This window comes from Aspergillus costaricaensis (genome assembly GCF_003184835.1).
Source record: "Aspergillus costaricaensis CBS 115574 unplaced genomic scaffold BO79scaffold_20, whole genome shotgun sequence".
In the NCBI taxonomy this organism is placed as follows: domain Eukaryota; kingdom Fungi; phylum Ascomycota; class Eurotiomycetes; order Eurotiales; family Aspergillaceae; genus Aspergillus; species Aspergillus costaricensis.
In genome coordinates, this window is record NW_020291820.1 from 389,573 (window position 1) to 416,798 (window position 27,226).

Below are 27,226 nucleotides of genomic sequence, written 5' to 3' on the forward strand. Positions count from 1 at the left end.
GTCCTCCCAACCTGTGAATTCCCTCTCGCCGTAAACCTTGGGCCTCCAGGGTCCAGCGGTAACAGATACAGACCTTTAAATCGGCATCACTCTGCGAATCATAGAATCACTGGTGTCATCAAGAAATCAAGAACAGATAACAAAACCCATACAACCTACAAAAGCTCGAAACCAGCACAAAACTTCGAAATGGGCAACAGTTAAAAAGGGGAAACAAAATCATATGTTAGTCAACCATGCACCATTGTAAGATATGCGGGTTCTGACGGATAGCTGGACAGCCTGCTGTGTTCGTCGAAGATGCTTCATGGAAGGGCAAAAAGGCGAGCCGTGCAAATACCAAAAGTCACTCCTGAGAGTTGCAACACTTGGTGTTTGTAGGAAACATTGGGAAGAGAGAGGATGCGTACATATGGAGGACTTGGGGCACTTCAAAACCACGGTGCTGCAATCCAAGCATCACTTAGACAACCGACCGAGGCGAAGTCACAATAACCTCCCTGCGAGAGGAAATCGGAGACAAGGATCCTGCCTTGATCTCCTTACGAGGGCTGGATCGTTCCGAACGAGATTCAACGCAGGACGCGGTGGGAGTGGCGAAATTGGCCTTGGAGGAAGAGCCCGAGGAATTTTCATTCCACACTCCACGTCGTCCACGATACAAAGGTGTATTCTCCAGACCTCCTGGTCCATTGCGGGAAGTCCACGAGTTGAACCTCATGTTGCTAGCCTGACTCTTCGCCAAATACCTGCTTGTCCTGTCAGTAGAGCCCGAACGGGGTTAGATCCATGAGTGCATACGATGGGGAGATGGATGTAGCAGGAGTCCAAGCTGCGCCCATGCCAACAGGTGACACATAGCTACCCTGCGAATTGGGGCTGAGGTGAGATGCAGTCTGCTGAAGACGGTTAATAGAAGGCGATGGAGTGGAACCCTGAACTACCTCGACGGAATAATTGTATTCGCCAGCACGATAGGCGCGGCGCTCGTTACTCTGCTGCTTGAGAAGTTTCTGGGCCTTGGTGTCGGCGAAGCGAAGAAGCAATTTCACACCGTCTTTGGCAACCGCATTATGATATTCAGACAGGACTTTTTCAGCGATTTCACGGGTTTCAAACCTAGTACGAGGTCATCAGTCCAAGGATCATACCTTTCATCCGAGTGTTCTGTAACAACTACTCACCGGGCAAATCCAACTTCCTTGCTCACTCCAGTCTTCTCGTCACGGCTGATCTTCTCCGAGATGACATGGTACGGCTCAAAGTGATGACGGAGATCCTGTAGTTATGGTCAACTTTATTTGTATGGTTTCTTATTAGAGCTTGCTGCTTACGGCCTCTGTCCACTCAATCGGAATGTTGGTACAATAGATGTTAGTGGATGACTTGTCTTCAAGGTCCTTGAGACGGGAGTTGCGAGATTTCTAGAATTGTTAGTTGCACGGTACGATGGCTGGTAGCTTGAAATATACCTGAGCAAAGCTAGCTTGGTAGCCAAGATAGAAGAAACCACGAATGCAATTCTCACAGGACTCAAAGTTGTAGTACTGAACAAAGCCGAATCTATGGGTGCAGTCAGCACATAGCTCATCAGTCCGTGGAACAGGCTCTTGCATACCCTTTGCAAAGGCCTGTATCCAAGTCCACAATCGCTTTGCATCGATCTATCTTTCCAAAGCGAGAGGCATAGGCATGCAGCATCTCATCCGTAGTCTCTGGAAGGAAGCCTCGGATGTAGACGTTGGTAATGCCCTCCCGGTTTTCCAGGCACTTGGCAAGGGTCAGTTCAGAAGGGTTAGTCCACATAGCCGGTACAGCCCGTGGAATAGGCGGATCTTGCTGGGTTAGGCTTTCCAGATCCTGAAGGATGTATCCAGTAGGAGTCTTCATCATCTGGAAAGGTAAACATGCAGGTCCCGACTGGGGAAAGCTATTATAACCATAGCTAGGCAGTCCAGGGCCTTCCAGGTTCGGGGTGGCTCCATGGTAGAAGTCGCCTGCAGGGCTGGGAACCACTGGGCATGGGGAAGCTAAGCCCGGATAGATGCCAGTGGGGGGTAGATACGGGTTCTGATCATAAGGAAGACCTCCGAAGAAAGCTCCATTGGGGAGAAGAACAAGGGGATTATAAGGGGGCACAGCTAGCGGCATGTTGCTCTTGAGACCATTGTACTTGGCCCCGGGACGCTGACCCTGGATGTTCAAGCCCCCGAGCAGAGTGGACAGTCCACGAGTATCAGGAGCCTGAGCGGATTCTGGAACAGCAGTATGCATGGTGCCGTATCTATGCGAGTCAATCTCTGCAGTAATTGTCAGTGATGTTGGGTTTGAGCACCAAAAAGGTAGGTAATGAAATGGACGTCGACACAAGATAGGTGCTTCAGACCAACAGGGATTAACACTTACTTGGACCAGCAGAATAGCCGTGCGGATCGGGGGAGTTGGGATCTGTAGTGGCAGTTAGTTAGGAAGCAAGATCCAAACCCCCAGATAACATAACATACACGATAATAGAGTAGCTAGGGAAGATGGAAGTAAGCCAGTACGCAACGAATGACTGGAACACGGTGAAGATGATGTGGGAGCTGAAGAAGTTGAAGGATGAAGAGGGGTCGACATCGATAGAAGGTCGCTGTTCGTAGCAACTGCCTTTCTGGAAGAGTGTGTTGAGTGGAAGCCACTCTGGGCAGGAGCATTGAAGGCACCACTTTCCTTCCGGCGGAGTCGATGAAATGACGCGTCAGGAACCTGGACGTATCCTGGGTTACCAGACCCGTTCTGGTCATCAAAGACTGAATGGTTCATGTTGGCCATGCCTATTGGGGATACTTGATGGCTGGTATCAGAGTAGTAGTAGTAGTAGTAGTAGTAGTAGTAGGATGAGACGGGTTATAGTTATCCGGTTACGGGAAGGAATAGAGATGTGGAAGAGAACAAGAATTCTATCTAGAAGAGATCTACGCGGGGATATGGACCCGACAGCGGAGCAAACAGTATAGACAATCCACTCTGGATTGTGCGAGATGAAGTCCGGACTGCAACACATTTTTCATTCCCTTTCATTCATTCGCACTTCTAAGCGGAGATTTGCGGGTCTGTAGCTGTTGGTGGATCACAGTCAGGCGGGTCAAGTATACAGTTGGAAAGATCCGCTGGAGCACGACTGTTTAACAAGCTAGTGGAGGGATAAGTTCAAGCCTTGTTAAGCGGGGGGGTTGTTGGTCCGGATCATGGTCACCAAGGTCTCTGTGTGATTCACACATCGCTGCCGAGCCTTTGATGTGATGTAGGTTAGTTATCCCAAGTCCAAGAAAGTGGTACTGCAAAGCATAGCAAAGAACATGTGCAGATACGGCAGTGCAAGTTGCGAACCTCATCTTACCATAACTAATCATTATTTCTCTTCAGATCCTAGCTGCCACACTCAATGTAGCCTGCGCAAGGCTTCTATCATAATCTTTACTTCATCAACGTTCATCATGCCCACCGAGTCCACAATTTCTTCCTGGAGACTCGGCTCGCAGGTCAGGAACCTCTCAATCAGCTCGCCATCCACAAAGCGATACGGCTCTTTCGCCTCTCGCACCATGCTGCGGAAGCCACGGAACTCATTGAATGGAATGTTCCCCAGCGACTCGACCTTGCCCGCCATGGTTGCCTGCAGACGCATCAAGAAGTCCTGATGCTCTGGGTTGATAATAGCAAAGAGATAGATGGAGCCTTCCACCTGTTGGGTTAATCATAGGGGTTAGTCACAGGTGTTCAGCACTCAAGCGGTTGGGATGGGATTCATACTGTGCCCAGAAAAGCCCTCGGGGTGACCGTCACACTCGCCAATTGTTGAATATTGACCGGTCGGATGCGGTTGACCATCTCGCCCAATGAGATCTCCCCTGTTACCTCCAGTCTGCGCTTGTCGTCTTCCTCCACACCGGTCAGATTGCGTCGAAGGACAATTAAGTTACCTTCAGCGTCAGTTTCCAGGAATGTGTCCTTGGCAATACAGGCAACGCCAGTGGCCCAAACGGTCTGGAAATGACGAGCGACTTCTGTCAAGCTATCCGGCATTCCATTCTCGCCTTCGCTGTACTCCACCAGGCATACACTCTTCATAAGGTCGGCGACGGCAATCACGTTACCCGTTACGGTGACGTCGACGGGGGCGGTCGATGTGCGGTAGCTGGCCAACTTCTCGAGCTTCATCGCGCCAAAGTCGTTGTTCACCACACCATAAATGACGACCTGAACCATATGAGCTTTGTGGAAGGAGCACAGCCAAAGATATCCAGAAGCTTACCGTTTTCACAAGAGCGGCCACAATCTTCTCTCCTAGCATAGCCAGCGCGCGGCATGCACCTTTGACAGGCAACTCGGCGACTTTAGTCAATTTTCGACCGTTGTCAATCTCGAAGACCAATATCCGACCTCGGATTGACTCTTCGTTTTCATCATCTAGGTATGCTGTCCCCACAACGAACCGATCTTTGAATACGTCCCGACCATTTTCATCCTTGCCCGCAGAAAACTCCGCGCGAATGACACTCTCGACCAACTCCTCCGGCCGAAGGTCAAAGGCGTCGAGACGACGGAACATGATCTCATCAGCTAACACAAACCGACTTTGAACCATCTCGGCCCCGTCCTTCAATTTGCGCTCGATGGTGCCGATACCGAAAGCCTTCTCAGAAGGTGAATATGCTACCCTACGGGCAGTTTCGCCCATGGGGAGCGTCTGGATCTGTGTTGTCCTCTCCTTGTCCACGAGAGCAATCTTCAAGTCGTGCTTAGTGGCCACGGCAATCGATCCAGGATACGCCTCCGAGTTGAAGTGGCATACCCGAGACGCACCTTCCGAATTGACCGCAGAGTAGATGATGCGGCCTTCGGAGCCGTATATCAAGCTGGGGTTCTCGCATGTGGCGAAGACATTATACAATCCATCGCCGCGAGGCAACTTCTTAAACGTAGGCTGCTCAGACCCGAGTATGAGCCGGTTCATCCCGGTCAGTGAGTAGTCACTGGCGTCGAAGGAGTAAGTGATAACGCTGCCATCTGCCATCGAAATAAAAAGGGTAGAGGGGCTATTCGCAAGGACATCGGCGACGAGTACTGATCGTGGAAATGCTTCACCAGCTGGGCCTAGCGACGTTGTATGAAGCTCCGATAGCCGGCCAAGGTCCAAAACCGAGACCTTCGCTAATTGAGGGAAGCCAACGATACAGACCCCAGCAGAAGATAAGGGCACCGTGACTCCTGAGATCTGGCTGTCTGCTCCGAAATCCTTCTGAGTCACAACCCGAACATCATTGTTGATATCGAGGACTGTCAGAATCTGGCCGCCGCTGACAAGAACAATCGAATCATTGTTGGCAGAAGCAGAAGTGATCACTAATCGGTCCGGCGGGGTCCATTCATTGGTGACCATGCCGCCTTCAATATCTGCGATGAGGACTCTCTGTTCGGTGACCTGCAAGATTCTTCCTCCAGGAAGGTTCATAGCGAGGAGTGTGTTCTCCGAGAGGCTGAGACCAAGAAAGCTGTCCAACTCTTCAACTTCGCCATCAAAATTAAATTGAAAGACTCGAGTCTCATCGACAAAGGTGACGAGAAGAGTGTCCAAGTATCCACCCTTTGTCGCAAGCTGCAGTCCGAACAAGTCTGTAATGAGATCCATTTCACCAAGCACACCGAGCTCTTCCATGCCGACACCACTGCGTACACTTCTAAGGGTTCCGTCGTCAAATGCGCCCGAACCAGTCACAATGCGAGCCTGGCCCGAAGAAAACTCGTGTGTCTGGCTTTCACTGGTGCGGTTTCCAAGGTCCATGATGGTAAAATCAAGAATGGGCGCAATATTGGAGAGCGTCTGGATGACCTCCAATGAGCCATTGCCGATTCGAAGGACTTGCGAATCCCCTTGGTGAGATCCTACGAAGATAACTCCGCCACCAAGGTATATCAGCACCGAAGCTCTAGCCGTATTCCCTAAGTGATCAAGTTTCCAGGATTGTACTTGGTTGTTAGAATCCAGGACTAGCATCAGGAAAAACAGTCTTCCATAATCATCAGCTAGAAGCCATCTCTGACTATCTACCTGTTCCCAAGCCACGAAAATTGTCGCTTCATCCAAAGGACGCGACACAATCTCGTTACTGTCTGTATCGACATACTTAATGGACGTCTCTCCCAGAACAAGCAAGCCACCTGCACATCACAAACATATCAGCATCATTCCAAAAGCAACAATGAACCACAACAAGAGAACCACAAACCTAAAGGCGCCGGAACCGGTATCAGATGCGACGCTCCGAGGTCCAATTCCTGCGAGAACCCATCCAGCGACTCTTCAAACGCGGCATCGGCCCCCGTACTCGACGTTGCCGCACTATAATGCAACGCGCGAACCTTGAGCCTCACTTTCTTCTGATTATCCTCATACAGCAACGCCAACCTAGGCGGGCCCGACTGAACATGCAAGAAGGCAGACGAGCGCACAAACAGCTCATCAATTCTCGCCGTCGTCGGCTCCCCCAACTCCCCGACCCGAGGCGCATCCGGTCCGGAAGGCGGAGCAACCTGCCTCCCCCTCTTCTTACTCGGCAACTGCACAATCGGCACAACAGCGATCACACCCTCATAGACCTCGAGCGTCATAAACCGCCCACTAGGATCAATCAAGCACCGATTGCCCGTCTGCGCCTCCCGCGACGAAGGATCAGATATATCAACATAGTTCCTCTCCGTCCGGATCTGGTTCCTCTCCCCATCCCACGATAACGTGCAATAAGTGTATCGATCCGTCCCGACAAACAAATGATCCGTAGGCGAGTTCGCAGGCGCAGGAAGCCGAGCTAGCATTGTAACCTTGGCGAAGAGAGAACATGACGCTGCCAGGTTCAGCCCTTCCGGCGTGAGGGAGTATATTTCGAGACGGTTCGCCTTTCTATAATTCCAACAGATAACACCAATTAGTACATCATACACATAACAATTACCAAGCACTAAACAAAGAAAGGGAAAAGGGGACCACCAACGCAACAACCAAGTTCTCCTCCTCCGCATTCAAGAAATGCAACTTGAGCGCATTCCGAATGCTACTCGCCCGATGAATCGGCACCACATAAGCCATCTCCGCAGAATATTTATCAATCCCTATAAATGCAGTATAAGTATATCATATGGTCCCGAGGTTTTGCGTAGCGTATCGTCGTCGTGATGGTCCCAATCCAGCTTTTCCGCCCACTGCGGGGAACGAACGAACTGCCGTGCGTAGCGGTAAAAAAGCGAAATGTATTTATTTCTCCAGGCTCCTATTTATTTATTTATTGTAAATATTTGCTGCATCTCAATTTTACTTTTCTCCCTCGCTATGAGGAGATGAAAAGAGAGGGTTGTAATATGAAGAGAGAGGGGATGGATCAGTTGGAATGGGAGGGATGAGGATGGATGATTGCGGAGCTTTGGTTCGGGCTAGCTAGCCCAGCCTAGCCACGATGGGGGTTGGTTTGCGTGCCGGTTCTGGTTGTGCTTAACTCCGGTATTGCCGAGGTGGAGTGGGCTTACAATACTATTTCTTGTCTTTTCATTTTGTTTTCAACTTTTGCTTTTTCTTTAAGATGGGAATGCAATGTATATTCACACGTCTACTATTCGTTTAATATATACTCACTACTCCTCTTCCACGCTGTCGGGTGTTCAGAGCAGCAGGCGTCAGCTCATTTTAATAATTTTTCATGTACTTTGGATAGTTGACTAAGTAAATAAAAAAAAGGCGAAGTTATCGTGCAATTATTATGAATTCATCTTTTCGTATTCTCTGGGCCCATGCATCCAGATATCAATATGCCCAGTTCTCGCAATAATCATGATCGTCTATCCTGTTCTTTCAACGCTGGCTACCGCACTCATTCACAGCCACTGCCATGCGTGGCTGGCCGGTCGGTGCACAAAACAATAAAGTAGGCATACATGAACCACGCCAAGCAAAACAGATGAATAGGCAAAATCACCGGAGTATATATATGCAAAGATCATCTAGGCGTGAAATAAAATAATGGATCGAAAAGGCCGTCGTGATAGACAAGAAAGAAACTTCGATGCATTGAGAAATTATGACCACACGTCTTCCTGGTAGCTGCCGCTGCTACGCATGTGCTTGACCATCTCTTCGCCCTTCTCGGCGGGCAGACCACGCTGTGCAGCAATGATCTGGCCAAGCACGAGGTTAACCTCGCGAGCCATGTTTGCGGCGTCACCACAGACGTAGAAGGTAGCTTTCTGCTTCAGAAGGTCGCTGACAAGCTCGGAGTGTTCGCGGAGTCTGTGCTGAACGTAGACCTTCTGAGGACCTTCACGCGAGAACGCGGTGATGATCTTCAGGTTGTCTCCAAGCTGGTCCTGGTAGGTCTGCGAGTGCGCGATATGTTAGCATCCGATAACAAGATCATCTCGGAAAGCGAATAACTTACCTTCCATTCATCCTTGTACAAGAAATCCTCGTCGCTCTTGCGGCAACCGAAGAAGAGAACAGTGGGTCCAACCTTCTCGCCCTTGGCAGCCAAAGCAGCGCGTTCCTGGATGAACCCACGGAAAGGAGCAACACCAGTACCAGGTCCAACCATGATGATGGGCCGAGAGGGGTCAGAGGGCAGCTTGAAGTTCGAGTGGCGAACATGCACGGGAACGTGGATACCGTCGTACTTGTTCCGGGGACCAGTGATGGAGTAAGTCAGGCCGTGAGGGTCGGGAGAAGGATCGCCGTTCTGCTTCTGCTTGAGCGCGAGAAGGTAGTTCGTAGTCACACCCTTCACCATGTGAGAGGCACCGGGCAGACGAACAGATTCCACAACGGCCGTGATGCTGATCTTGTCCTTCTGGACAAGGGAAGACGAGGAGATCGAGTAGTAGCGAGGTTGCAGCTTCGTAATGCCTTCAATAAGCAGGGAGAACGGAACAGCAGAGAAAGGCTTGGACGTAATGCTCTGAAGAGCCTGGGCGATGTTGAAGCATTGGTTGGTGACCTTCTCGTGGAAATAGTCCTTGTCGCTACCCAGACGCACGATTTCTGTCTTGCTTTCCTCATCCGGAGCGAACGCGGCCAAAGTGGCTACAAACTGACGGGACACAGGGGCGCAGACTTCCATGTAGTAACGAACAGCGGCATCGTACGTGGTGGGGGTCGGGATCGGGACCTTGGCCGTAACATCGATGCCCTTAATGTTGATAACCGAATCACGCTTACCCTCGAGACCGAAAACCTGGAGGAACCGATCCACTTCGGCACCAGCGTTGGTGGGCCAAACAGCGATGTGGTCACCAGTCTGGTAGGACAAGTTACTTCCGGCGATGCTGATTTCCATGTGCAGACAGTTGCGATCCTTGACGGTGAAAAGCTCACGAGATTCGGCGATAGGGGCGATGAAGGGGTTGTGCGCAGAGTACGGGCCTTTGGGAGTACCCTGAAGGTGGCTCTGGGTGGGCTCTCCAAGGTAGACCGTCTCATCTTCGGGGCTCAGGGACTCGTTCTCAGTGACGCAGAACACGGGCTCGTAAACAGCTTCGCGCTCCTGCAGATCCATTGACTCAGACAGTGCGGCCCACATGGGCTCCTTCCAGGCCAAGAAATCCTCTTCCATTGTACCGGCACCGTCATCACCCTCACCAGCAGAACCAATACGCTGAGCGCCGAGCTTCTGGAAAGCAGCATCGACCTGACGAACCATGGCGTTGTAGTGTTCATAAGTGTTGTTACCCAGACCGAAAGCAACGTACTTCAGCTTGGACAGAGGCTTCTCGTCCGCAGAAGCGCCGCTCTCAAAAGCAACGTCGTCGCCGGTAAAGAACTGGTAAAACTCAACAGCGTTATCCGTAGGCTCGCCCTCTCCGTAGGTGGCGAGCACGAAAACCGCAACCTTATCTTCCGGGAACTGGTCCAGGTTCTCATAGTCGTATTCCTCGAGGTCAGCGACCATGGTCTTGAGGCCGAATCGCTGAGATCCTTCCTTGGCCAGTCTGGAGGCGTAATCCTCGGCGGTTCCGGTTTGCGATCCGTAGAAAATAACACAGTTCTTGCCCGTTTCTTCCATTTTCTCAATGATGTTCCGAGTCTTGCCAGCCTTGGCCGCGCCGTTCATCGCGGGGCCGGTGGAGGCATAAGGGTCTTTGGCAACTGCCCAGTAGGTGCCTTTGGTGAAGTAGGCCACGCTACCCACCAAAAGCACCGCCAGGACCACCAGATCGAGGGTATCGAGTTGCGCCATGGTGAGGCTGTTCAGCGGCGCGAAGCGAAAGGCCCCGATTTGATTTTGAATGGCGAGACTTAAAGGGTGGAGCGGGGATTGAATGGAGTGGAGAGGCGGGAAAAGGAGAGGAGGTGAAAGAAGAATGTCACACCTCCTTACGCTTAGCCTGTCCCAGGTGCGATCACCGGAGCCGAGGCAGGAACCGAGATAAGGTGGCGGCGTCCCCGAAGCCAGAGGATAAAACGGGAAGAAAGAATGACGCTATTGGGGGGGGTAAACAAGAAAAAGAAAGAAAGGGTGGAAAACAGAAGAAGAAGGAAAAATGAGGAGAAGGAAGAGGATAAGAAAGTAAGCCGTGGTGTGATCCAGGAAGAACAGAGAGGCCGAACCCACTGCTAAGCAGACCGCATAATTTGGGGGGCGTGAGCCGGGAAGCGGAAGTAGACGATCGACGGACACGAGAGGGAGAAAGAGAAACAAGAGAAAGAGCAGAGGTGGTGGCAGCCTGAGGCGATGGTGGCCTTTTCGCCTCGGAGGCTCGGTTTCGGAGATGCTGATCCTGTCCGGGTCTCTCACACGGACCAGTGATACTCCAACAACTTGTTGTCCTTCTGTTACTCCGATTTGTCGAGGACTTATCAGATCTCTCGTATCAGGGTCAGGACACACTATCCGATATTACTACACAGTAGTAGTACTGTGAGTCTGTTGGCAGTAGTAGTGTTAGACTACTACTAGACACTTGTCACTGATATGGGAAGTATCGCTAGTTAAGAGAGCGGTTGCCGGAGGGTTTCCAAAGACAACGATCTGTGACTCAAACCTTCCGAGGAAAAAAAAGAAATGTAGGGAGGATGTGTAGTACAACTCTAAATTGAAGTCAAAGTAGTAGTAATAGTCAGAGCTTCCTGATGGTCTATCTCTCTCCTTTTATTTATCTATTATACTAAGTACTACTATTGCCTTCCCTTATAGTGGGGAATTCCCATTGGCCGACCGTTGACCGAGATGGCGTCTGGTTCGGAAGGGGACTTCGGCCCTGGCTTGGCTGAGAGACGATGGAAAGTGGCGGCGGAGGCCCTTGAGCCATGAAGGCACAGCCAGTAATGACCAGTTGTTCCTCTGTTTCATCTGGGGCGATCTTCCGTAACTCGCTGCCGAGTTCCTCTGCTAACCGAGTTCCGCCTTTCCAGATCCTGTGCCACTTTCAGTAATTCTTGTGATGGACTGGCATATGAAGGCAATCTCTCTGTGCCGTTTCTCCCGCAACCCCGTGGAGGTGGCAAGTCCGGAGTGTCCGAAAATCTGGAGTTCCAGTCAAAGAACTGCGAATCATAGTTTCCTGTTCCAATTGCCAATAAGGGGAGGAAGACTGGATTCAGGTACAAGAACTTAAGATGGTTACCTACTACGTAGTATCTAATACTCGCATAGTCCATGCATATCCGATTTTCTTTATGCTTCGTATACCGACTTCAAAATACGCACACCGACAGCCAATTCTGTCAGCTGTCTGCAAGGATGCACTGGAAGACCCCATCTGCTCAATCCGCCCCCGTGCGTGTCGACTCTAAAGGCAGGTGGTGGCTGACCATGGATAATGCTGCTCGTGACTGCGGCACATCTTCTGCCTGTTTTCCGCTTTTGGAGAAGTTGCACCCGTTCCGCACTTTGTGTACTGGTTAGTGCACCAAATGCTCTGCATACACTGGCAACCCTTCTCGCGGACGAATTCCGCACCATCTTAAACAATCTGAAATTATTCCAGTGTTATCAGGTATTTAATTAGTAGAACTTAGACTTGCTGCTACACTCATGAAAGCCTGCTGGTATAGCTCGAACTTTTTTCTTCGTATTATTGGAGTAGAAGGAGTGTGTTGTGTCAGACTGTTGTGGGCTTCATGTCATCGTGCCCTGCTACTCCGTATATGCGACCCATATCTATACGAATCTTCTATTCCTAGATCTAGTCACACTGGTAAGCATGGTGCTAATGGAAAAACGGCTCTCGTAAGATCATCATCAATCGACTTATATCACTTGGGATGGAAGTTCAATTGCCAGTACTTATATCACAAGTGTGATCCTGTCCGGGAATGCTTCGCTACTATATATTGGTTTGCATTCTTCACAAGATTAATTTGCGGATCATGTTCTTGGCTGTCTCCGCACTGGTCATTTTACTTCAAAGCAAGTTCATTCTTCTTGTACCGGGACTAGTACTACAATGGTGAGTAACTGACATTGCAAGCAGTATGAATTTACTGCTAGTAGCCAAGTTCATATTTCAATTTACTTAAAGTGAGTGGCCATTTCAAGAGTTCTGGATTTTGAGAATCTTATGGCTTCTACTTGTCTCTCACATCATGATCGGCTATGATAACCTTGTTGGTTAGGCATCTGGTAGAGTCAATGATGTGAAAACTGAAGAATGCAGTGTGTTACAGCATATAAATGCATCCTAACATGTAGATCAGCAGCCATACTGGTGAAGACTATGTGAACAGTTGTGACTCTTGACTAGTTTGACTGGAACCAAAGTTTCGGGGTGCTTCTTATCTACCGATAAGATTGGCTGGGGGTGAGTATCGTCAATATGGCCGACTATACTAGATACTGAGACATAGGAAGTCCCTCTCAAAGAAACAAAGACGGGGAATCGAAGAAAACCCCCTTAATTATGCATAATAAAAGCGTGGAATGGTGTAATGAGCGAATGGTTTCTAGGATCATTCTGATGTGCTGATTTTCTTTCCTGAATTTGATCCTCGGGGGCCGGTATGGTCCCCGTGCTCAGAGCCTCTCCGGTCGCGAGCAAAGGCTGGAAGCTGCTCCAGCAACAAAGCTCCAAGTGACGGTACCTCAATCCCAGACAACCACCCTATCCATCGATTTCGTCTCCAATCTAATGTGCGGAAGATAACCATGCACTGTTTGCAAGTGCACCCAGGTTCTTTCGCTCCAACTGAAGAGTGCACTAGCAGGCAATGAGTGGCGTTTGAACCCGGACAGACGTCGGACAACAGCAGTACGTGACTCCGTCTTCTATCGCTCGGTCGGACCTAACGGATTCTCGTTGTGATGGTCTTAACCCTGCTATCTATCGCTTCTAATGGTCCTGAGTGATTGGATAATCGCGCGTCTAACTTGTTGTTCGTGGTAGTGGCTTCACATCCGTCGATCAAGGCTGGTCCCATCCAGCCAACGCCATTGCCCCTCATCCCTGACGATTCGAGCCCTGTGTCGCACCATAGCTTTTCAACTCCACCAGAACGCCTTGTCACGAGAAGTACGCCATCGTCCACCGTGCACAGTCGGGAAACTTCCACGGTCAGAGGAGGTGCCGACCTATCCGCCTTAGCCCCTTCATCCTCACAACCTCAACACTCTCGCCGCGGCAACTCCCATTCCAAAAGTCCCGAACCAAGCGCTGGGAGGTCTGGTCTTGGGTACGATGTCGGCTTGGAGAGGAGACCATCCAACTCTTACGGTCATCATCGAAATACCTCGATTGTCCATGGAATCCAACACTCCCGAAATCCCAGTTTCGCTGCCTCTACAACCTCTACAAGCCCGCTCAGCCCCGAATTGATCGCTTCGCTCGGCCGCGGTGGCGCCCCCGACCCAGAAGGCACAGGCGCTGTACGAATGGAGCAGAACGAGGGACCCTCGGGCTTCCAGGGCCAAGGGGCCAACGGAGCGGTGCACAGTCTGCAGGGCACACTAAGCACCATAGAGGATAGAGACACGGATGATGTCGCTGATGGGACCCTGGCGAGTACAGCTCACAGGAGAATGAACTCCAACGGAAAGCCGTGGCAGGAGCGGTCCCATAGCCGTTCGCACTCGAGGCACCATTTTGGAGCAGAGTCGAAGACGGTTGGGGAATACGCTTTGCACCATCTCTTCAATTCCGTAAGTGTATACCTTTTTTTCGCCGAGCGTAATCCGACTGCTGACAGTGGCCCTAGTTTGTAGGTCAAGCGGACAACAAGATCAACCAGGCTATAATGAAGCTGGGTGAGTCAGACGCGCCAGTTGAAGAGGTATGCGGACCGGGCGTCGATTCAAACTTTGATCAATTGATCTCTGCTTTGGGTCATATCGCGCGAGAGAAACCGAAGCCTCTGATTGATACGATCATGCTATGGCGAAAGGCCAAAGGCGATGCTGCTATTGTGGCCAAACAGGCCGCTGGTCAGAAGACTACATCCGAAAATGGGTCCCTGATTCGCCGCAACACTGAGCCACCCCAGATCATCGCAGAATCGGCTTCTCAGACTGACTCGGCGTCTCCTGCGACTACACTTTACTCCCGGCACGACGATGTCATCTTGGCGGAGCGGCGTGCGACGGTGTCCGTTTACCTGGTTTGCAGGGTTTTGATCGAGATATTCAACCAGAGCAGTCTTGCTTCGATCACATTGGACATGGCGGACCGCTTAGAGGATATTGTCTTCGGTCAACTTAAAACAGTAGACCCCGAGCAGATCTCAGCTTCGCCTCTTCGCATGGCGAACTGGAGGATTTACTCCCAAGTGCTAGGGATCATGAGCGAAAACAACTTCACAAGCGTCACAGCTCGGTTTTTGGCAGAGCTCGAAAAAATTCAGAAGGATGAAACACTTCGTGGGCCTTCCAGAGATGGTGACGCCAAAGCCGAACTCCTAATCCTAGGGATGAGGCATATTCGGATTAAGACACAACCCGACTCATGGGCTCGCTCTTGCGAATTTTTGCGCTCACTGGCACGACTGTTCGGTAATTCTCATGGGCAACGGGTCAAGCAGGCATATTGTTACATCTTTGAAAAGTTACTTCTACCTGTGGCTGCAAGTCCCAACTCTGACTTGACATTGCCTAAGTGGAAAGACTTCATAGAACTGGTCCAGTCCCGTCTGTCTCAGATGCTAACCAAGCCTCGTCATTGGACTGTGGCTTTCCCCCTCCATGTGCTGCTCTTGTGCGTGTCGACGAAGGAAAACTTCTCCTCACAGTGGCTTTCACTGGTCCAGTCGCTCCCACCGAGATTAAAAGACCGGCCAACGAGAGGGCCAGCTCTACAGGCAATGTGTCGCTTGCTGTGGACCTACTTCTTCCGGTATTCAGAATCGCCCACAGCTACACTGCGTAAAGTCGACGAAGTGTCGAAAATCGCGCTTCCGCCGGGCAAAAGGACATATCTGAGTACAGAACCGGCCGTTGCAGAACCTCTTATCCAACTAATACGGATGATTGGGTTTAAGCATCCCGACGTCTGTTTCAGAAGCATCATCTTTCAAATGATCAGCTCGGATCTTTTTCTCTCCGGGAAAGAGCTAAAGATCGAACAAATGGAGCCGGAAAAAATGGTGATTGGAATCAGGTCCTTCCTCGCCATCATGACAGACATCGAGAATTCTGATCAGCTTTGCCCTCCCGTGCCCACCGGTTCGATCCCCAACCCATTCACCGACATGTCCTCTCCAACCTATCTCCACCGTCCTCAGTTCCTGGCTGACCCCCGGCTTCCAAATGCCCGAGGGAATAAGGGGGATGCAGTATCACGGCCTGTAAACACAGCAAGACTGAATGAGAATGTCAGAGACTATTATTTCCGGTTCTGTGACATCCTTGGCAAGATAACTCTTTTATGCGACAACACTTTCGGAGGACAGGCAGCGCTGGATGAGAAATTCGGCGGGACAACTCCCAAGACCCCGATTGCGGAGGCCTTCAGTTTTGGAAGACGGGATGATCATCCTAACATTCTAGATCAGAGACAGGGCTTCTACGATCTTCTTCACGTCGCGGTCCAAGCCCTGCCTCGCTGTTTATCCGATCGTATACCATTCAATTCTCTTATCAATCTGCTTTGTACTGGCACTGCTCATGTTCAAACAAACATAGCGTCCTCATCTGCCGAGTCTCTGAAAGCAATTGCACGGCAATCTCATGCCCAGCAGGTGACGATCGGTTTCGCAAGGTTTATATTCAATTTCGACGCGAGATATTCCACCATGTCAGACGAAGGCATGCTTGGGCCAGGCCACATTGAATCTACATTGAGATTGTATGTCGAGTTGCTGAGGATCTGGATTGAGGAGATCAAGCAGAAGACTAAAGATGCAGCGGCGGACTCTGGCGATAAGTCTGGTACTGGGAGCAGAGCTCTGCAATTGGACCTTTCCAGCGTTCTCGCCCAGGTCGAGGAGGTGGAGTCCCACGGCTTATTCTTCCTTTGCTCGCAATCCAGGAGGGTTCGCGCTTTTGCGATCACCGTGCTCCGCCTTATTACGGAATTTGACAGTGCCCTCGGCAAGGAGAATACGCGAATCATCCGGATCTTGGAGGCCGACTCGCAACAGATATTGGACGTCAATGACGAACAACTAACTGTGGCTGAGAGAAGTCGCATCCAGAAAGGCAAGCGAAGAAGCGCCACTCAAAACACGCTGATTGAGCTGTGTAGCAGTGAAGTTTCCTATGACTCCACACTATGGTCGAAGGTATTTCCCAATATCATACGGATTAGCTTCGAGACCTGTCCTTTCGCTGTGACGTTGGGCCGTGAGATCGTGTGTGCGAGACTTGTCCTGATGCACAAGACCATTACGTCGCTCGCGGAGAGTCCTCAGTATCCTCAATACGGTCCGATCGATGCCATTCAAGCTCGCTCATTCGGTAGGAGTAACACAACCGCCGAGATCTTGATTGAGCAGTGGAAACTGTATTTGGTCATGGCCTGTACCACCCTCAACAGCGTAGGCGCACAGTCCCAGAGTCAGCTGGCAAACGCTCAGCATGCACGGAAGGGATCGAAAGGGTCACAACAGTCGCAGGATAAAATAAGCTCCGCCCGAAGCCTCTTTGCCTTTGTGATCCCGTTGCTATCAGCCGAGCGTTCTTCTATACGAAACGCTATAGTGATTGCCCTAGGCTCGATCAACATGAACCTATACCGCACCCTACTCGAATCTCTACAGTACGCCGTTACGACTTGCAACGAAGAAGCTAAGGTTCGGATTGGTACACATTATCGTTCTCCGAGCAGCCCACGGCGCAATCGCAAGACAGACCGGTTGCGGACTGAAGTTACGCATGTGTATAAACTAACGTCCCACTTCCTCAAAGAACCCGAAGTCTACAACGATGACTGGATTGTCAACAACCTTGTCACCTATGCAAAGGACTTGCGGATATTCTTGAGTGATGCCGAGGTTCAGAACGACTGGGAGTTTCAGCGCCTTCGCTTCCACTACTGCGGGCTTATGGAGGAGCTCTTCGAGGGTATCAATCGTACCAAAGACCCCTCTCGCTGGATACCTTTCGAGTCAAGAAAGTCTTCCTTTTCTCTTATGGAGGACTGGTGCGGATACTCGCCTAATCAGTCCCAGATCTCGCAACGTGAGGAGACGATGCGGAGGAATGCCATCTCACAGAATCACGAGGCTGGCGAATTGCGTAATACTGCCGCAGCCATGGAAATAGAGAAGAAGAATCTGCGCGCAGCAGCCCTCAGTGCAATGGCATCCCTATGTGTAAGTTGTCTCGACTTTTTCATTATATGCGGGCTACCAACTGACTTTTGTAGGCTGGGCCGATTAGTATTACCACAGAGAGCGGGTCGGTGCTCCAATTTGACGTGGGCCGGATGCTTTCTTGGGTCGATATTATTTTCAACACAATCAGTGACAAGTGGCACGCCATTGGTAGACGGGCCTTGAAAAATCTTATCATCCACAATAAGGAGCACTCATACTTGTTGGAACGGTCCATCGAGATGTGCTATGTCACAGAGCGACCGAAGGCATTGGAGAGCTACTTTGAAGTCGTAACTGAAGTGCTCATCGAGCATAAGGATTATCCGCTTGGGTTTTGGAGAATCTTGGGTGCCGTACTTGTTACACTTGGTAGCCCAAAACGGGAGATCAGAATGAAGTCTGCTAAGCTGCTTCGGATTTTGGAAGAGCGACAACAGAAGAGTTCAAGATTACAAGACTTCGACATCAGCATTTCCGACAAGACGACCGCCGTCTACAAGCTTGCGCAATTCGAGACCTCGAAACGTTTGGCGAAGCAACACTCTGACCTGGCCTTCACTCTCTTCTCCGAGTTTTCATTGCACTTTCGGAATCTGCGGCCGGACAGCCAGCGGAACATGGTGGCCGCCATCCTTCCGTGGGTCCAGACAATGGAGCTTCAAGTCGATCCCAATGGCGGCCCAACAGCCAAGTCATATATGCTTCTGGCCAATCTGTTTGAGATTACGATCCGCTGCAGTACTATTCTTCCAAACGAGGTTCAGGCCCTTTGGCAAGCCCTGGCCACCGGCCCGCATGGTGGCAACGTACAGTTAGTGCTTGACTTCATTATTAGCCTCTGTTTGGAACGCAAAGAGCAAAACTTTGTGGATTATGCCAAACAGGTTGTTGTGTTCCTGGCAGGAACTCCCGCAGGCTCCAAGGTCATTGAGTTTTTCTTGTTGCAGGTCGTGCCTAAGCACATGGTACAAGAAAGGAAAGATATCACGCCAGCGCCACCTGATATCAGAAGCCTACCTTATGTCACAGACCTCGGAACAGTACTTCCTGTTGGGAACAAGCAAGCTGGCCTTTCCCTGGGCCAAGTCGCGCTGATTTTCCTCGTTGACTTGATGGTTGCGCCAGTTACACTGACCATGGACGATTTGGTTAAATTACTTCATGTTGTACTTATACTCTGGGACCATTACACGCTCACTGTGCAAGAACAGGCCAGGGAAATGCTGGTTCATCTGATTCACGAGTTGATCGCTGCAAAGGTTGAGGATGACGCGCCTATCGAAACACGGCAGTCCATTGAAGACTTTGTGGAATCAATCCGTAAGAGTGATCCGAAGGTTGTGTGGGAATACGAAGACGCCAGTGACAAAGAAGATGAAGAGGACGGCAGCCGTGTTCCGCCATCAATGGCCTCTGTCACTCGCCAAGTAGTCGGTTTCTTCAGCCTTGGATATGAAGGGCTGAACGACCTATGGGCGAAAGAAGCGTTGAACTGGGCGACGTCATGCCCAGTGCGACATCTCGCCTGTCGGTCGTTCCAAGTGTTTCGTTGCATATCCATGTCTCTCGACTCCCGGATGCTGGCTGATATGTTGGCCCGTCTGTCGAACACTATTGCAGACGAAGAGTCGGACTATCGAACCTTCTCCATGGAAATCCTTACGACACTTAAGATCATTATCAGCTCTTTGGCGCCTACTGACCTGCTGCGTTATCCCCAGCTGTTCTGGACTACGTGTGCTTGCTTGAATACCATACACGAAACGGAGTTTATTGAAAGCGTTGGCATGCTTGAGAAGTTCCTGGACCGTGTCGACATGAGTGACCCCATGGTGGTTTCAGAGCTCATCAAAGGCCAGCCGCCAAAGTGGGAAGGTGGCTTTGATGGTCTCCAGGATTTGATCTACAAGGGTCTCAAGTCATCTGAATCATTGAATCGAACACTGGACATCCTGCACCGACTAAGTGCCCTTCCGAACAACGAACTCATTGGTGATGGTAACAGGTTATTATTCGCCATATTAGCCAACCTGTCTCACTTTTTGCGTCAATTTGACTCGGATGTTGACGATCCCAAGACATTGGCGCGCGCGACACTGCTGGCAAGGGTCGCTGAAAGTGAAAGATGCCCCCGACTAGCAGCTTCATTGCTCGGGTTTGCGAACGGCCAATACAAGGCGGAGAACGATTTCCTGAACCATATCATCACAGAGATTCGGTCCTATTACTTCCCTCGCCAGGATGTTCAAAGTCTTATTTTCCTCATGGGATTGCTGACGAATACCACAAACTGGTTCCGCGTCAAGGTCATGAAAATATTATGCGTGCTGTTACCTGACATGGACATGCGTCGGGGAGAAGTGACGTGTCATGGACCTGATCTGATCTCTCCTCTCTTGCGACTGCTACAAACGGATCTCTGTCCCCAAGCTTTGCAGGTCATGGACCACATCATGACCGTCTCGGCCAATCCAATGGAGAAGCATCACATCCGGATGAGCATGGCTTCCTCGTCGTCTTCTCGGGCTATCCGAAAGGAGTACGAGCGCGTGCAGAGCTTGTATGGTATACCGGAGCCCACTGGATGGTCGATACCCATGCCCGCGACGCAATCAAGCATCACACGACACAATGTCCATGCAGTGTTCTACACTTGCGCGGAGGTTGACCGTATGGAAGTGCAGGAGACAGCACCCTCTGAGGTGGAATTCCACGCCGACGAGTATAATGACACGTTCTTCCCCATGCGTGCGGACACGATGAAATCTATCGACACGCAAACGGACGGCAACATGGGGGACATCGTCCAGAAGCTGGACAGTCTGGATGACTTCTTCGAGGAGACGGACCCGGTGCACGCAACGCTGGATCCTATTTCCGATTCAACCCTACGGGGCTTTACTGGTACATTTGCCGATACCAACGCCAATCTGTACGATCAGCAAACTGCGCCAATCCTCCGCAAGTCCCTCGCCCGAACCGCCTCAACGTCCTCTTTCCATAATGGACTTGCTGAGTCCCGTCCGTCCAATCTGCGCTTCGACAGCATGGGGACACCATCTCCTGGGACATTTACGCCTCAGCCTCAGAGCCAAACTGCACGGCCCGTTTCCCACACGCGCTCCGTCACGTCTCCAGTCAATCATTTGTTCACGCCTCAGAGTTCTAGTGCACACCATAACACGCCCTTGATCGGATTTGAGTCGGCATTCCTATCCGATGACGAGATAGAGGACGGCTTGGCAGATCACAAACAAGCCATGCCACATCCTATCAGTCAAACACGCAGTGCCACGGACGGGTCCTCGTCGCTCGAATCCATGATCCGCAGCGGTATGCGACGGCTCACCGGCGGGGCAGCTACGAATCGAGAAAAGGAGAGACAGCGTGATCTGGTTCGAGCCCAACAGCGAGCAATGGCTCAGACGGCCAGCTCACCGCGCGTGCCCAAGGTGCCTGCGGAGTATTTGACGGGGCCAACGAGCAACCCATCTTCCCCAGCACAACAGTGATGGGACTGATCATCACTCCAATCCTCGTGCGACCTTCTTTTGCTTTGATATTGTAAGCCGGTGCTTGGTGTGATTTGGCGTTCAACATACCCATTCGTCGATGTTTCCTTCGTTTACTCTTCCTTGACGTCTGTTCGCCTGCCCTCATTTCATCATTTCCTTGGCCGTATGTAGTACAGACATCTATAGATTAATTAATTGAATCAGAAGATACATAGACGAGAATATAGTGATATGGAGTGGTACAGTAGTAGTGTTCGGGAAGTCCAGTGGGGAGAGTGGATGCCTCACGGCCCAGGCGGCGGGCCCATCCCGTGACGCTCCCCGACGCCATACCGCATTGGGGCTTCCCCGCATTGAAGGCAGGAAGGGAAGATCGTCGACTCTCAACTCTATTCGTCATTCCCCAATGATGCCCCTGGCTTGAGGTACTTTGAAGAATGGAAAGCCTCGGAAAGCAGCGGAGTTCCACCTTTCCAGCACTCCACTGGGCCGAGGGGTGCTCGGTTGTTCTCCAACTTACAGCTGCTCGCTCCCCCAGGTCACTACGCTTCTTCCTTCGACAAATACTATCTCTTCCTAGCACTACTCTCTCTACTATACCTTGAGTGGTCTCTCCCATTATCGTGTTATACCTCTTTTGAAATGAGTCTCTCGCGTGCCCTGCCCCTTCGCAGTGGAAGGGGTGCCTTATTCAGAGCATCTCCCTCGACATGCCGTCTCACGCAACACTACGCTCTGTCTGGTCGCACGTTCTCAACTTCTGCGCAACGGGATGCTACATGGGGATTCATTGGGCTGGGCCAAATGGGTAGGTATTAGCAGGTCGGGGAAGCCTTCAACGCCTTTCAATGGCATTGTCTAATTGACATTGACAATCTCTTTGTCTACCACAGGCTACAACATGGCTAAGAACCTGCGCGCTAAGATTCCTGAGACGGATACCTTGATTATTCGAGACGTGAATGAAGAGAACATGTCTAGATTCGTGAAGGAAGCAGAAGAAATCGCTAGGAGCAGCGGCGCTGCTGACGGCGCTTCGGAGGTTCTGGTGGCTCAGACCGCGAGAGAACTTGCGGAAAAGTCGGTAAGTTGATCGTTCCTATTCGGGGGTCTGTCACCGCTCGATGCGAGACCTTACGTGGCTTTGCGATCGGACATTGCTTGCTACTTTAAGGCTACATACTTGGGGTGCTATATCTATTCACAACCCCGCATTTAATTGGGTTTGTTTTGCTAATGATACTATCCAGTCCGTGATCATCACCAGCCTTCCAGGGCCGCAGCATGTCAAGGATGTCTATCACTCTATTCTACGAGAAGGTGATCTTCCCACGCTAGAAGAAGAGCGACTGTTCATCGATACATCAACGATTGATCCTGCGTCCTCGAAAGAAATCGCAAACGCTATACAAACCACATCCCAAGGGCGCTTCGTAGATGCCCCTGTATCGGGTGGTGTGGTGGGTGCGCGTGCTGGCACATTGAGCTTCATGTTCGGTGCCACTTCGCAGACCGGTCAGTTGCTTGATCGCGTGCGATCTGTGCTACTCATGATGGGAAAGAAGGCGTGGCACATGGGCGCCCCGGGGGCCGGCGTTTCAGGCAAACTGGCGAACAATTACATCCTGGCGATCAACAACATCGCGACCGCGGAAGCAATGAACCTTGGCATGCGATGGGGATTGGACCCCAAGGCTTTGGCGGAGCTTGTCAATTCGTCGACTGGCCGGTGCTGGCCCATGGAAGTGAACAACCCCGTACCTGGAGTGGTTGAGACGGCACCCGCATCTCGTGGTTACGAGGGAGGGTTCGGAGTGAGTCTGATGAATAAGGATCTTCGACTGGCGATTACTGCTGCGGAGGAGTCGCAAACACCTTTGGCGCTGGCAGATACCGCTCAGAAAGTGTATAATGCTGTTGAGGAGGAACACCGTGGGAAGGACTTTTCCGTGGTGTACAAGTGGCTAAAGGAGCACTCGCAATGACCGGCTGGTACAGCCTCCGGTATTGTTCGAATGAAGTACTTTTCAGTTGTGGCAATGAAGTCTCTATTATGGATCATAGAGTACATGGCCATGACTCTTCCGCTTGCCAAGCCTGTTTATGATCTGCATGCATCTAAGTCCTTATCAGCTCTTATCTCATTTATACATACATGACGACCACAACACCATCACTACACTACATATTGAAGTCCTTCCAAGCGCAATTGATTAAGTGCCCAAAGCTAGCTTAAATCCTGCCCTCGTATCTGACCCTGACACCTTCAAATCCACTAGTCAGTCCCAGCCCCAAACTAAACTAGCCAACCCACAAAACCAAATGAATGATCTGGCGTGATCTGACAAATCCACCACAAATCTAATCTATGACTCCAACATCCCCTCCCAGATACAACCCTCCTAAATTGAACCCTGCACATCTCCAACCACAATCCCTCACATAGTAATACTACTCTACCCAAACCCAACCCATCTCACCACCAAACCCAAAACAGAAACCAAAAGAAAATGACCCCCCTCCCCACACAAACCCACGGCCCACCCACCGGCCACCCGATCCTCATCCTCCCAGGATGGGAAATGACTCCGCAGACAGAAATGCACGATTTCGAGCCCATCTTCACCAGCCCCAACATCCCCAACTCAAACCTGCACCGAATCTACATCGCTCTACCAGGAACGGCCTCCACCCCAGCAAGAAACATCACCTCCCTCGACGACATCTACCACCACCTCGTGCACTTCATCGACACTACCCTGGGAAATTCCCGATTTATTTTGATCGGATCCTCCTGCGGGGCGTATCTCGCGCGTGCAATCGCTCAGAGATATATGGCTCAGATAGATGGGTTACTTCTCAGGGTGCCGTTGGTTGAGCCGGAGGATGCGAAGCGGGATGTTGATAGGGTTGAACCACTTATTAAAAACGAGAAACTCATGGATGGGCTTGACGATGAGGATAGGACGCTTCTCGGAGTTGAGAACGGGGGGAAAGTGCTGGTTCAGACGGAGGGGTATGTGGGGGAGTTAGTGAGGAAGTATCGGGAGGTGTATGTTCCTGCGGAGGAGGGGGTTGATAAGAGTGTTTTGGATCGGATAAGGGGGGATGTGGGGAGGTATCGGTTGAGTGAGGAGGTACTTGGGAATGGGAATGATGGGGAGAAGTTGATGGCCCCGACGCTGGTGGTTTGTGGGAGGCAGGATAAGAGCGTGGGGTATAGGGATTGTTTGGGTCTGTTGGAGAGGTATCCGAGGGCGACTTTTGCGGTGCTGGATCGTGGGACGCATGGATTGCCGGTTGATGGGAGTGAGAGGGAGGTGTTTGGGGCGTTGGTGAGAGATTGGGTTTTTAGGGTGGGGGAGTGGAGGGATAGTCATCATTGATTTGTCTTGGTGGGTTGTATGTATGTACAGTTTGATGGATTGGGGTGATATTGGGACATGGTTGGTGAGGATGTAGGGGTTATGATTTGCGGGGTGAGAGTTTGACGAGGAGACCTTCTTGTTTGACGAACCACCTGTGATAGTGTTAGTATTGACTTGGCTGATATGATGGGTTTGTGATCGGATTTGTGGGTGGATGGTAGTATACGTACCAACATGTTTCCTTCCATGGCTCATCTGGGTTCGCGAGTTGGATGTCGAAGCGGTTGAGGAGGGTTGGGATCATCTATGCGCCGTTAATAATGTTGTATACATTCCACCGTAATGATGTTGGAAGGTGGACTGTAAAGAGGGGTATCATTGGGTTGGGTGGCTTTTACCTTGCTCATTTCCATCCAGCTTATGTCTGTCATAAATATTAGCTATAGAAATTTGTATGACGAAGATGAGGTATACGTACTCTTTCCAATGCAAAGTCGCGAACCACCACCGAAAGCGAAGAAGTATCGTCCTAATAATAGAAGGCATTTGATTAGCTGAATCAAAACATAATGTGGAGGTATGGACTCACTCATATCGCCTGTCTTCTCCCCTAGCCATCTTTCAGGGCGGAATGCTTCAACATCGTCGCCGAAAACACTTGCGTCGCGATGGACGACCCAGGGGTTGACGCCCACGGTTGTCTAGTCATTATCTTGCGTCAATACACAATCCTTCATTGGGCAGTCAACAAACCATGGATACTGGAGTCAACTTACCCCCTCTGGCAAAAAGCACCGATCAATCACAATACCCCCCTTAGGAACAACACGAGGCAGAGTCATCCCAACAGCCGGGTGCAGTCTCAACCCCTCCCACATGCACGCCTGAAGATACGGCATGTCATTCGCCTGGTCCAGCGTAACCGGGTCCGAGAACCTCCCCTGACGTTTCCGATCTTCAATCTCATCCCTAAGCTTTTTCAGGGAGGTCGGCGTCCTCAGCAAATGGTAGATGATCGATCTGATCGAGATAGCAGTAGTATCAGAGCCCGCAAAAACATTCGACGTAGCCATTGAGAGCACATCATCATCTGATAGCTGATTTCCTTTCTTCTTCTGCACGTCAAAGAGCTTGGATAAGATGTCTTGCTCTTCTTTAGCCTCTTCGACATGCTTTTCCTCTCTACGGGCCATAATCTCACGAGCTGCAATTTGTCGGATCGTACCATGGCGCGCTGCGATACCCAAGCGACTTCCGATGAGAGGCGTCATATAATCATGCAGCCAATAAACCCAGGGTACTTGTCCCACCCAGGAAGCCGAGCGAAGTGCGTTCTCAATCTGACTGAATGCGCCACCGTCTGTTCCGTTCTCGAGGAAACCGAATGATTTGGAGAATGTGATTTCTCCAATGACATCTGGGTTGCGTTTATTAGAAGTTACGTAACATGCATTGAACATATTTGGGAAAACTTACCAAAAGCAAACAGCTGCACCCACTTCCCCATATCAACAGTTGCGTCAGGCCCTTGCCGGTGTAGACACTGCATGAGTCGTTCGACGACTGCATCCACGCCATGCTCAAAGTCTTTGAGACTACTCATCGAGTAGATATTGTTGACGAGTCGTCGCTGAGCACCATGGATTATCTCACTTCGTTCTGCAAAGAGATCGAATTTACGACGACCTTGCCAGACGCCTTCGTAGTATTTCAGCAAAATTGCACATCAGTATTATTGAGAGGGCGAGTGGACTCACTGTACCAATCACTCTTTGCGAACCTGTTTCCAGCCCCTACACGTTGATGCGTCAGTGCTTTGACGAAACAATTTCAGGTGAAAAGCGGCCATACCATAAATCGTCTGGATGGCATTCAAGTCCGCCACACTAACTTCGCTTGGTCCGACACGAACCAATTTGCCATACTTCTCATGGAGACGAGGATACAATCGATGCATATTGCCTTTGTCTGAGAAGAATACCAGCCACCATCGCGAAAGACTGGCCCAGAAGGGGCCGGGGACTTTAGCTAATGAGCTGTAAAAGCGGATGTATAGAACATAGGTTATAAGCGAGAGGAGTGATAAGCAGGCAATATATGGCAGAAAGTATGAAATGGATTCATGATGAATTGAATCAAGTCGAGTGAAGTCACTGAGCAGGCCCATCTTGGTGAGTTGGTCGGTGATGATTTGACCTGGATGAGTCTTGGGAAAGCATATAGAGAAATAGAGGAAGAAGAGGTCGATTAAATAACATGGGAGCCAGTGGCACTGATAAGCACTAGAAGGACGTTGTGTGTCGGACTGTAATTACTGCTAGGCGCGTAGAGGTCATCTTTCACCGACCTGCCACTGGTCGGTTGCGGGGGCGGGTCGAGGATCTGCGGGGTTCTCAGCTTCATACCACGGCACAAGGTAGTGTATTCCTCTTAGTGCAACGATGCATATACATAATGATCGCTGGTATTATCAGCACCGGAAAGCTTGGGACAAATCCCAAAAATCAGGAACCTCATTTGGTGCTGAGAATCAAGCTTGGAACTAAAGGTTCCACTTGAGGTCGCTCATAGAGGTATGT

General features: G+C 50.7%; 7 protein-coding genes across 7 annotated transcripts; 3 read left to right on the forward strand and 4 right to left on the reverse strand.

Moving 5' to 3' along the window:
• Nucleotides 1–463: 463 nt before the first annotated feature.
• Nucleotides 464–2,274, reverse strand: BO79DRAFT_150400 (putative RNA binding protein MSSP-2; the record flags this gene model as incomplete). Its single annotated transcript, XM_025678621.1, has 6 exons — nt 464–752; nt 802–1,119; nt 1,185–1,279; nt 1,335–1,424; nt 1,473–1,563; nt 1,619–2,274. 6 exons carry the CDS (start codon nt 2,272–2,274, stop codon nt 464–466), a joined length of 1,539 nt encoding a protein of 512 aa, XP_025538458.1.
• A 660-nt stretch (nt 2,275–2,934) lies between these two features.
• BO79DRAFT_175312 (DDB1/RSE1 family protein) lies at nt 2,935–7,410 on the reverse strand. Its single transcript, XM_025679790.1, has 6 exons — nt 7,035–7,410; nt 6,273–6,943; nt 4,298–6,204; nt 3,796–4,242; nt 3,383–3,727; nt 2,935–3,274 (listed from the first exon to the last, which is right to left on the reverse strand). The coding sequence occupies exons 1-5, from the start codon at nt 7,127–7,129 to the stop codon at nt 3,425–3,427; spliced, it is 3,423 nt and encodes a 1,140-aa protein (XP_025538459.1). The 5' UTR covers nt 7,130–7,410; the 3' UTR covers nt 2,935–3,274; nt 3,383–3,424.
• Nucleotides 7,411–8,109: 699 nt separating this feature from the next.
• On the reverse strand, nt 8,110–10,259 carry cprA (NADPH--hemoprotein reductase cprA; the record flags this gene model as incomplete). The annotated part of the gene is made up of 2 exons (XM_025683432.1): nt 8,110–8,406; nt 8,469–10,259. The coding sequence occupies 2 exons, from the start codon at nt 10,257–10,259 to the stop codon at nt 8,110–8,112; spliced, it is 2,088 nt and encodes a 695-aa protein (XP_025538460.1).
• Nucleotides 10,260–12,468: 2,209 nt separating this feature from the next.
• BO79DRAFT_218832 (putative cell morphogenesis protein (PAG1)) lies at nt 12,469–21,276 on the forward strand (the record flags this gene model as incomplete). The annotated part of the gene is made up of 6 exons (XM_025683433.1): nt 12,469–12,471; nt 12,516–12,542; nt 12,638–12,677; nt 13,405–14,156; nt 14,213–17,761; nt 17,815–21,276. The coding sequence occupies 6 exons, from the start codon at nt 12,469–12,471 to the stop codon at nt 21,274–21,276; spliced, it is 7,833 nt and encodes a 2,610-aa protein (XP_025538461.1).
• A 540-nt stretch (nt 21,277–21,816) lies between these two features.
• Nucleotides 21,817–23,477, forward strand: BO79DRAFT_238465 (uncharacterized protein). The gene is made up of 3 exons (XM_025684818.1): nt 21,817–22,087; nt 22,173–22,363; nt 22,530–23,477. The coding sequence occupies exons 1-3, from the start codon at nt 21,922–21,924 to the stop codon at nt 23,262–23,264; spliced, it is 1,092 nt and encodes a 363-aa protein (XP_025538462.1). The 5' UTR covers nt 21,817–21,921; the 3' UTR covers nt 23,265–23,477.
• A 241-nt stretch (nt 23,478–23,718) lies between these two features.
• BO79DRAFT_288350 (alpha/beta fold hydrolase) lies at nt 23,719–24,665 on the forward strand (the record flags this gene model as incomplete). Its single annotated transcript, XM_025688671.1, has 1 exon — nt 23,719–24,665. The coding sequence occupies exon 1, from the start codon at nt 23,790–23,792 to the stop codon at nt 24,663–24,665; it is 876 nt and encodes a 291-aa protein (XP_025538463.1). The 5' UTR covers nt 23,719–23,789.
• Nucleotides 24,666–24,744: 79 nt separating this feature from the next.
• BO79DRAFT_246168 (cytochrome P450) lies at nt 24,745–26,814 on the reverse strand (the record flags this gene model as incomplete). The annotated part of the gene is made up of 9 exons (XM_025685538.1): nt 24,745–24,799; nt 24,878–24,951; nt 25,046–25,071; nt 25,126–25,176; nt 25,237–25,348; nt 25,424–26,064; nt 26,124–26,345; nt 26,405–26,440; nt 26,499–26,814. The coding sequence occupies 9 exons, from the start codon at nt 26,812–26,814 to the stop codon at nt 24,745–24,747; spliced, it is 1,533 nt and encodes a 510-aa protein (XP_025538464.1).
• Nucleotides 26,815–27,226: the final 412 nt, after the last annotated feature.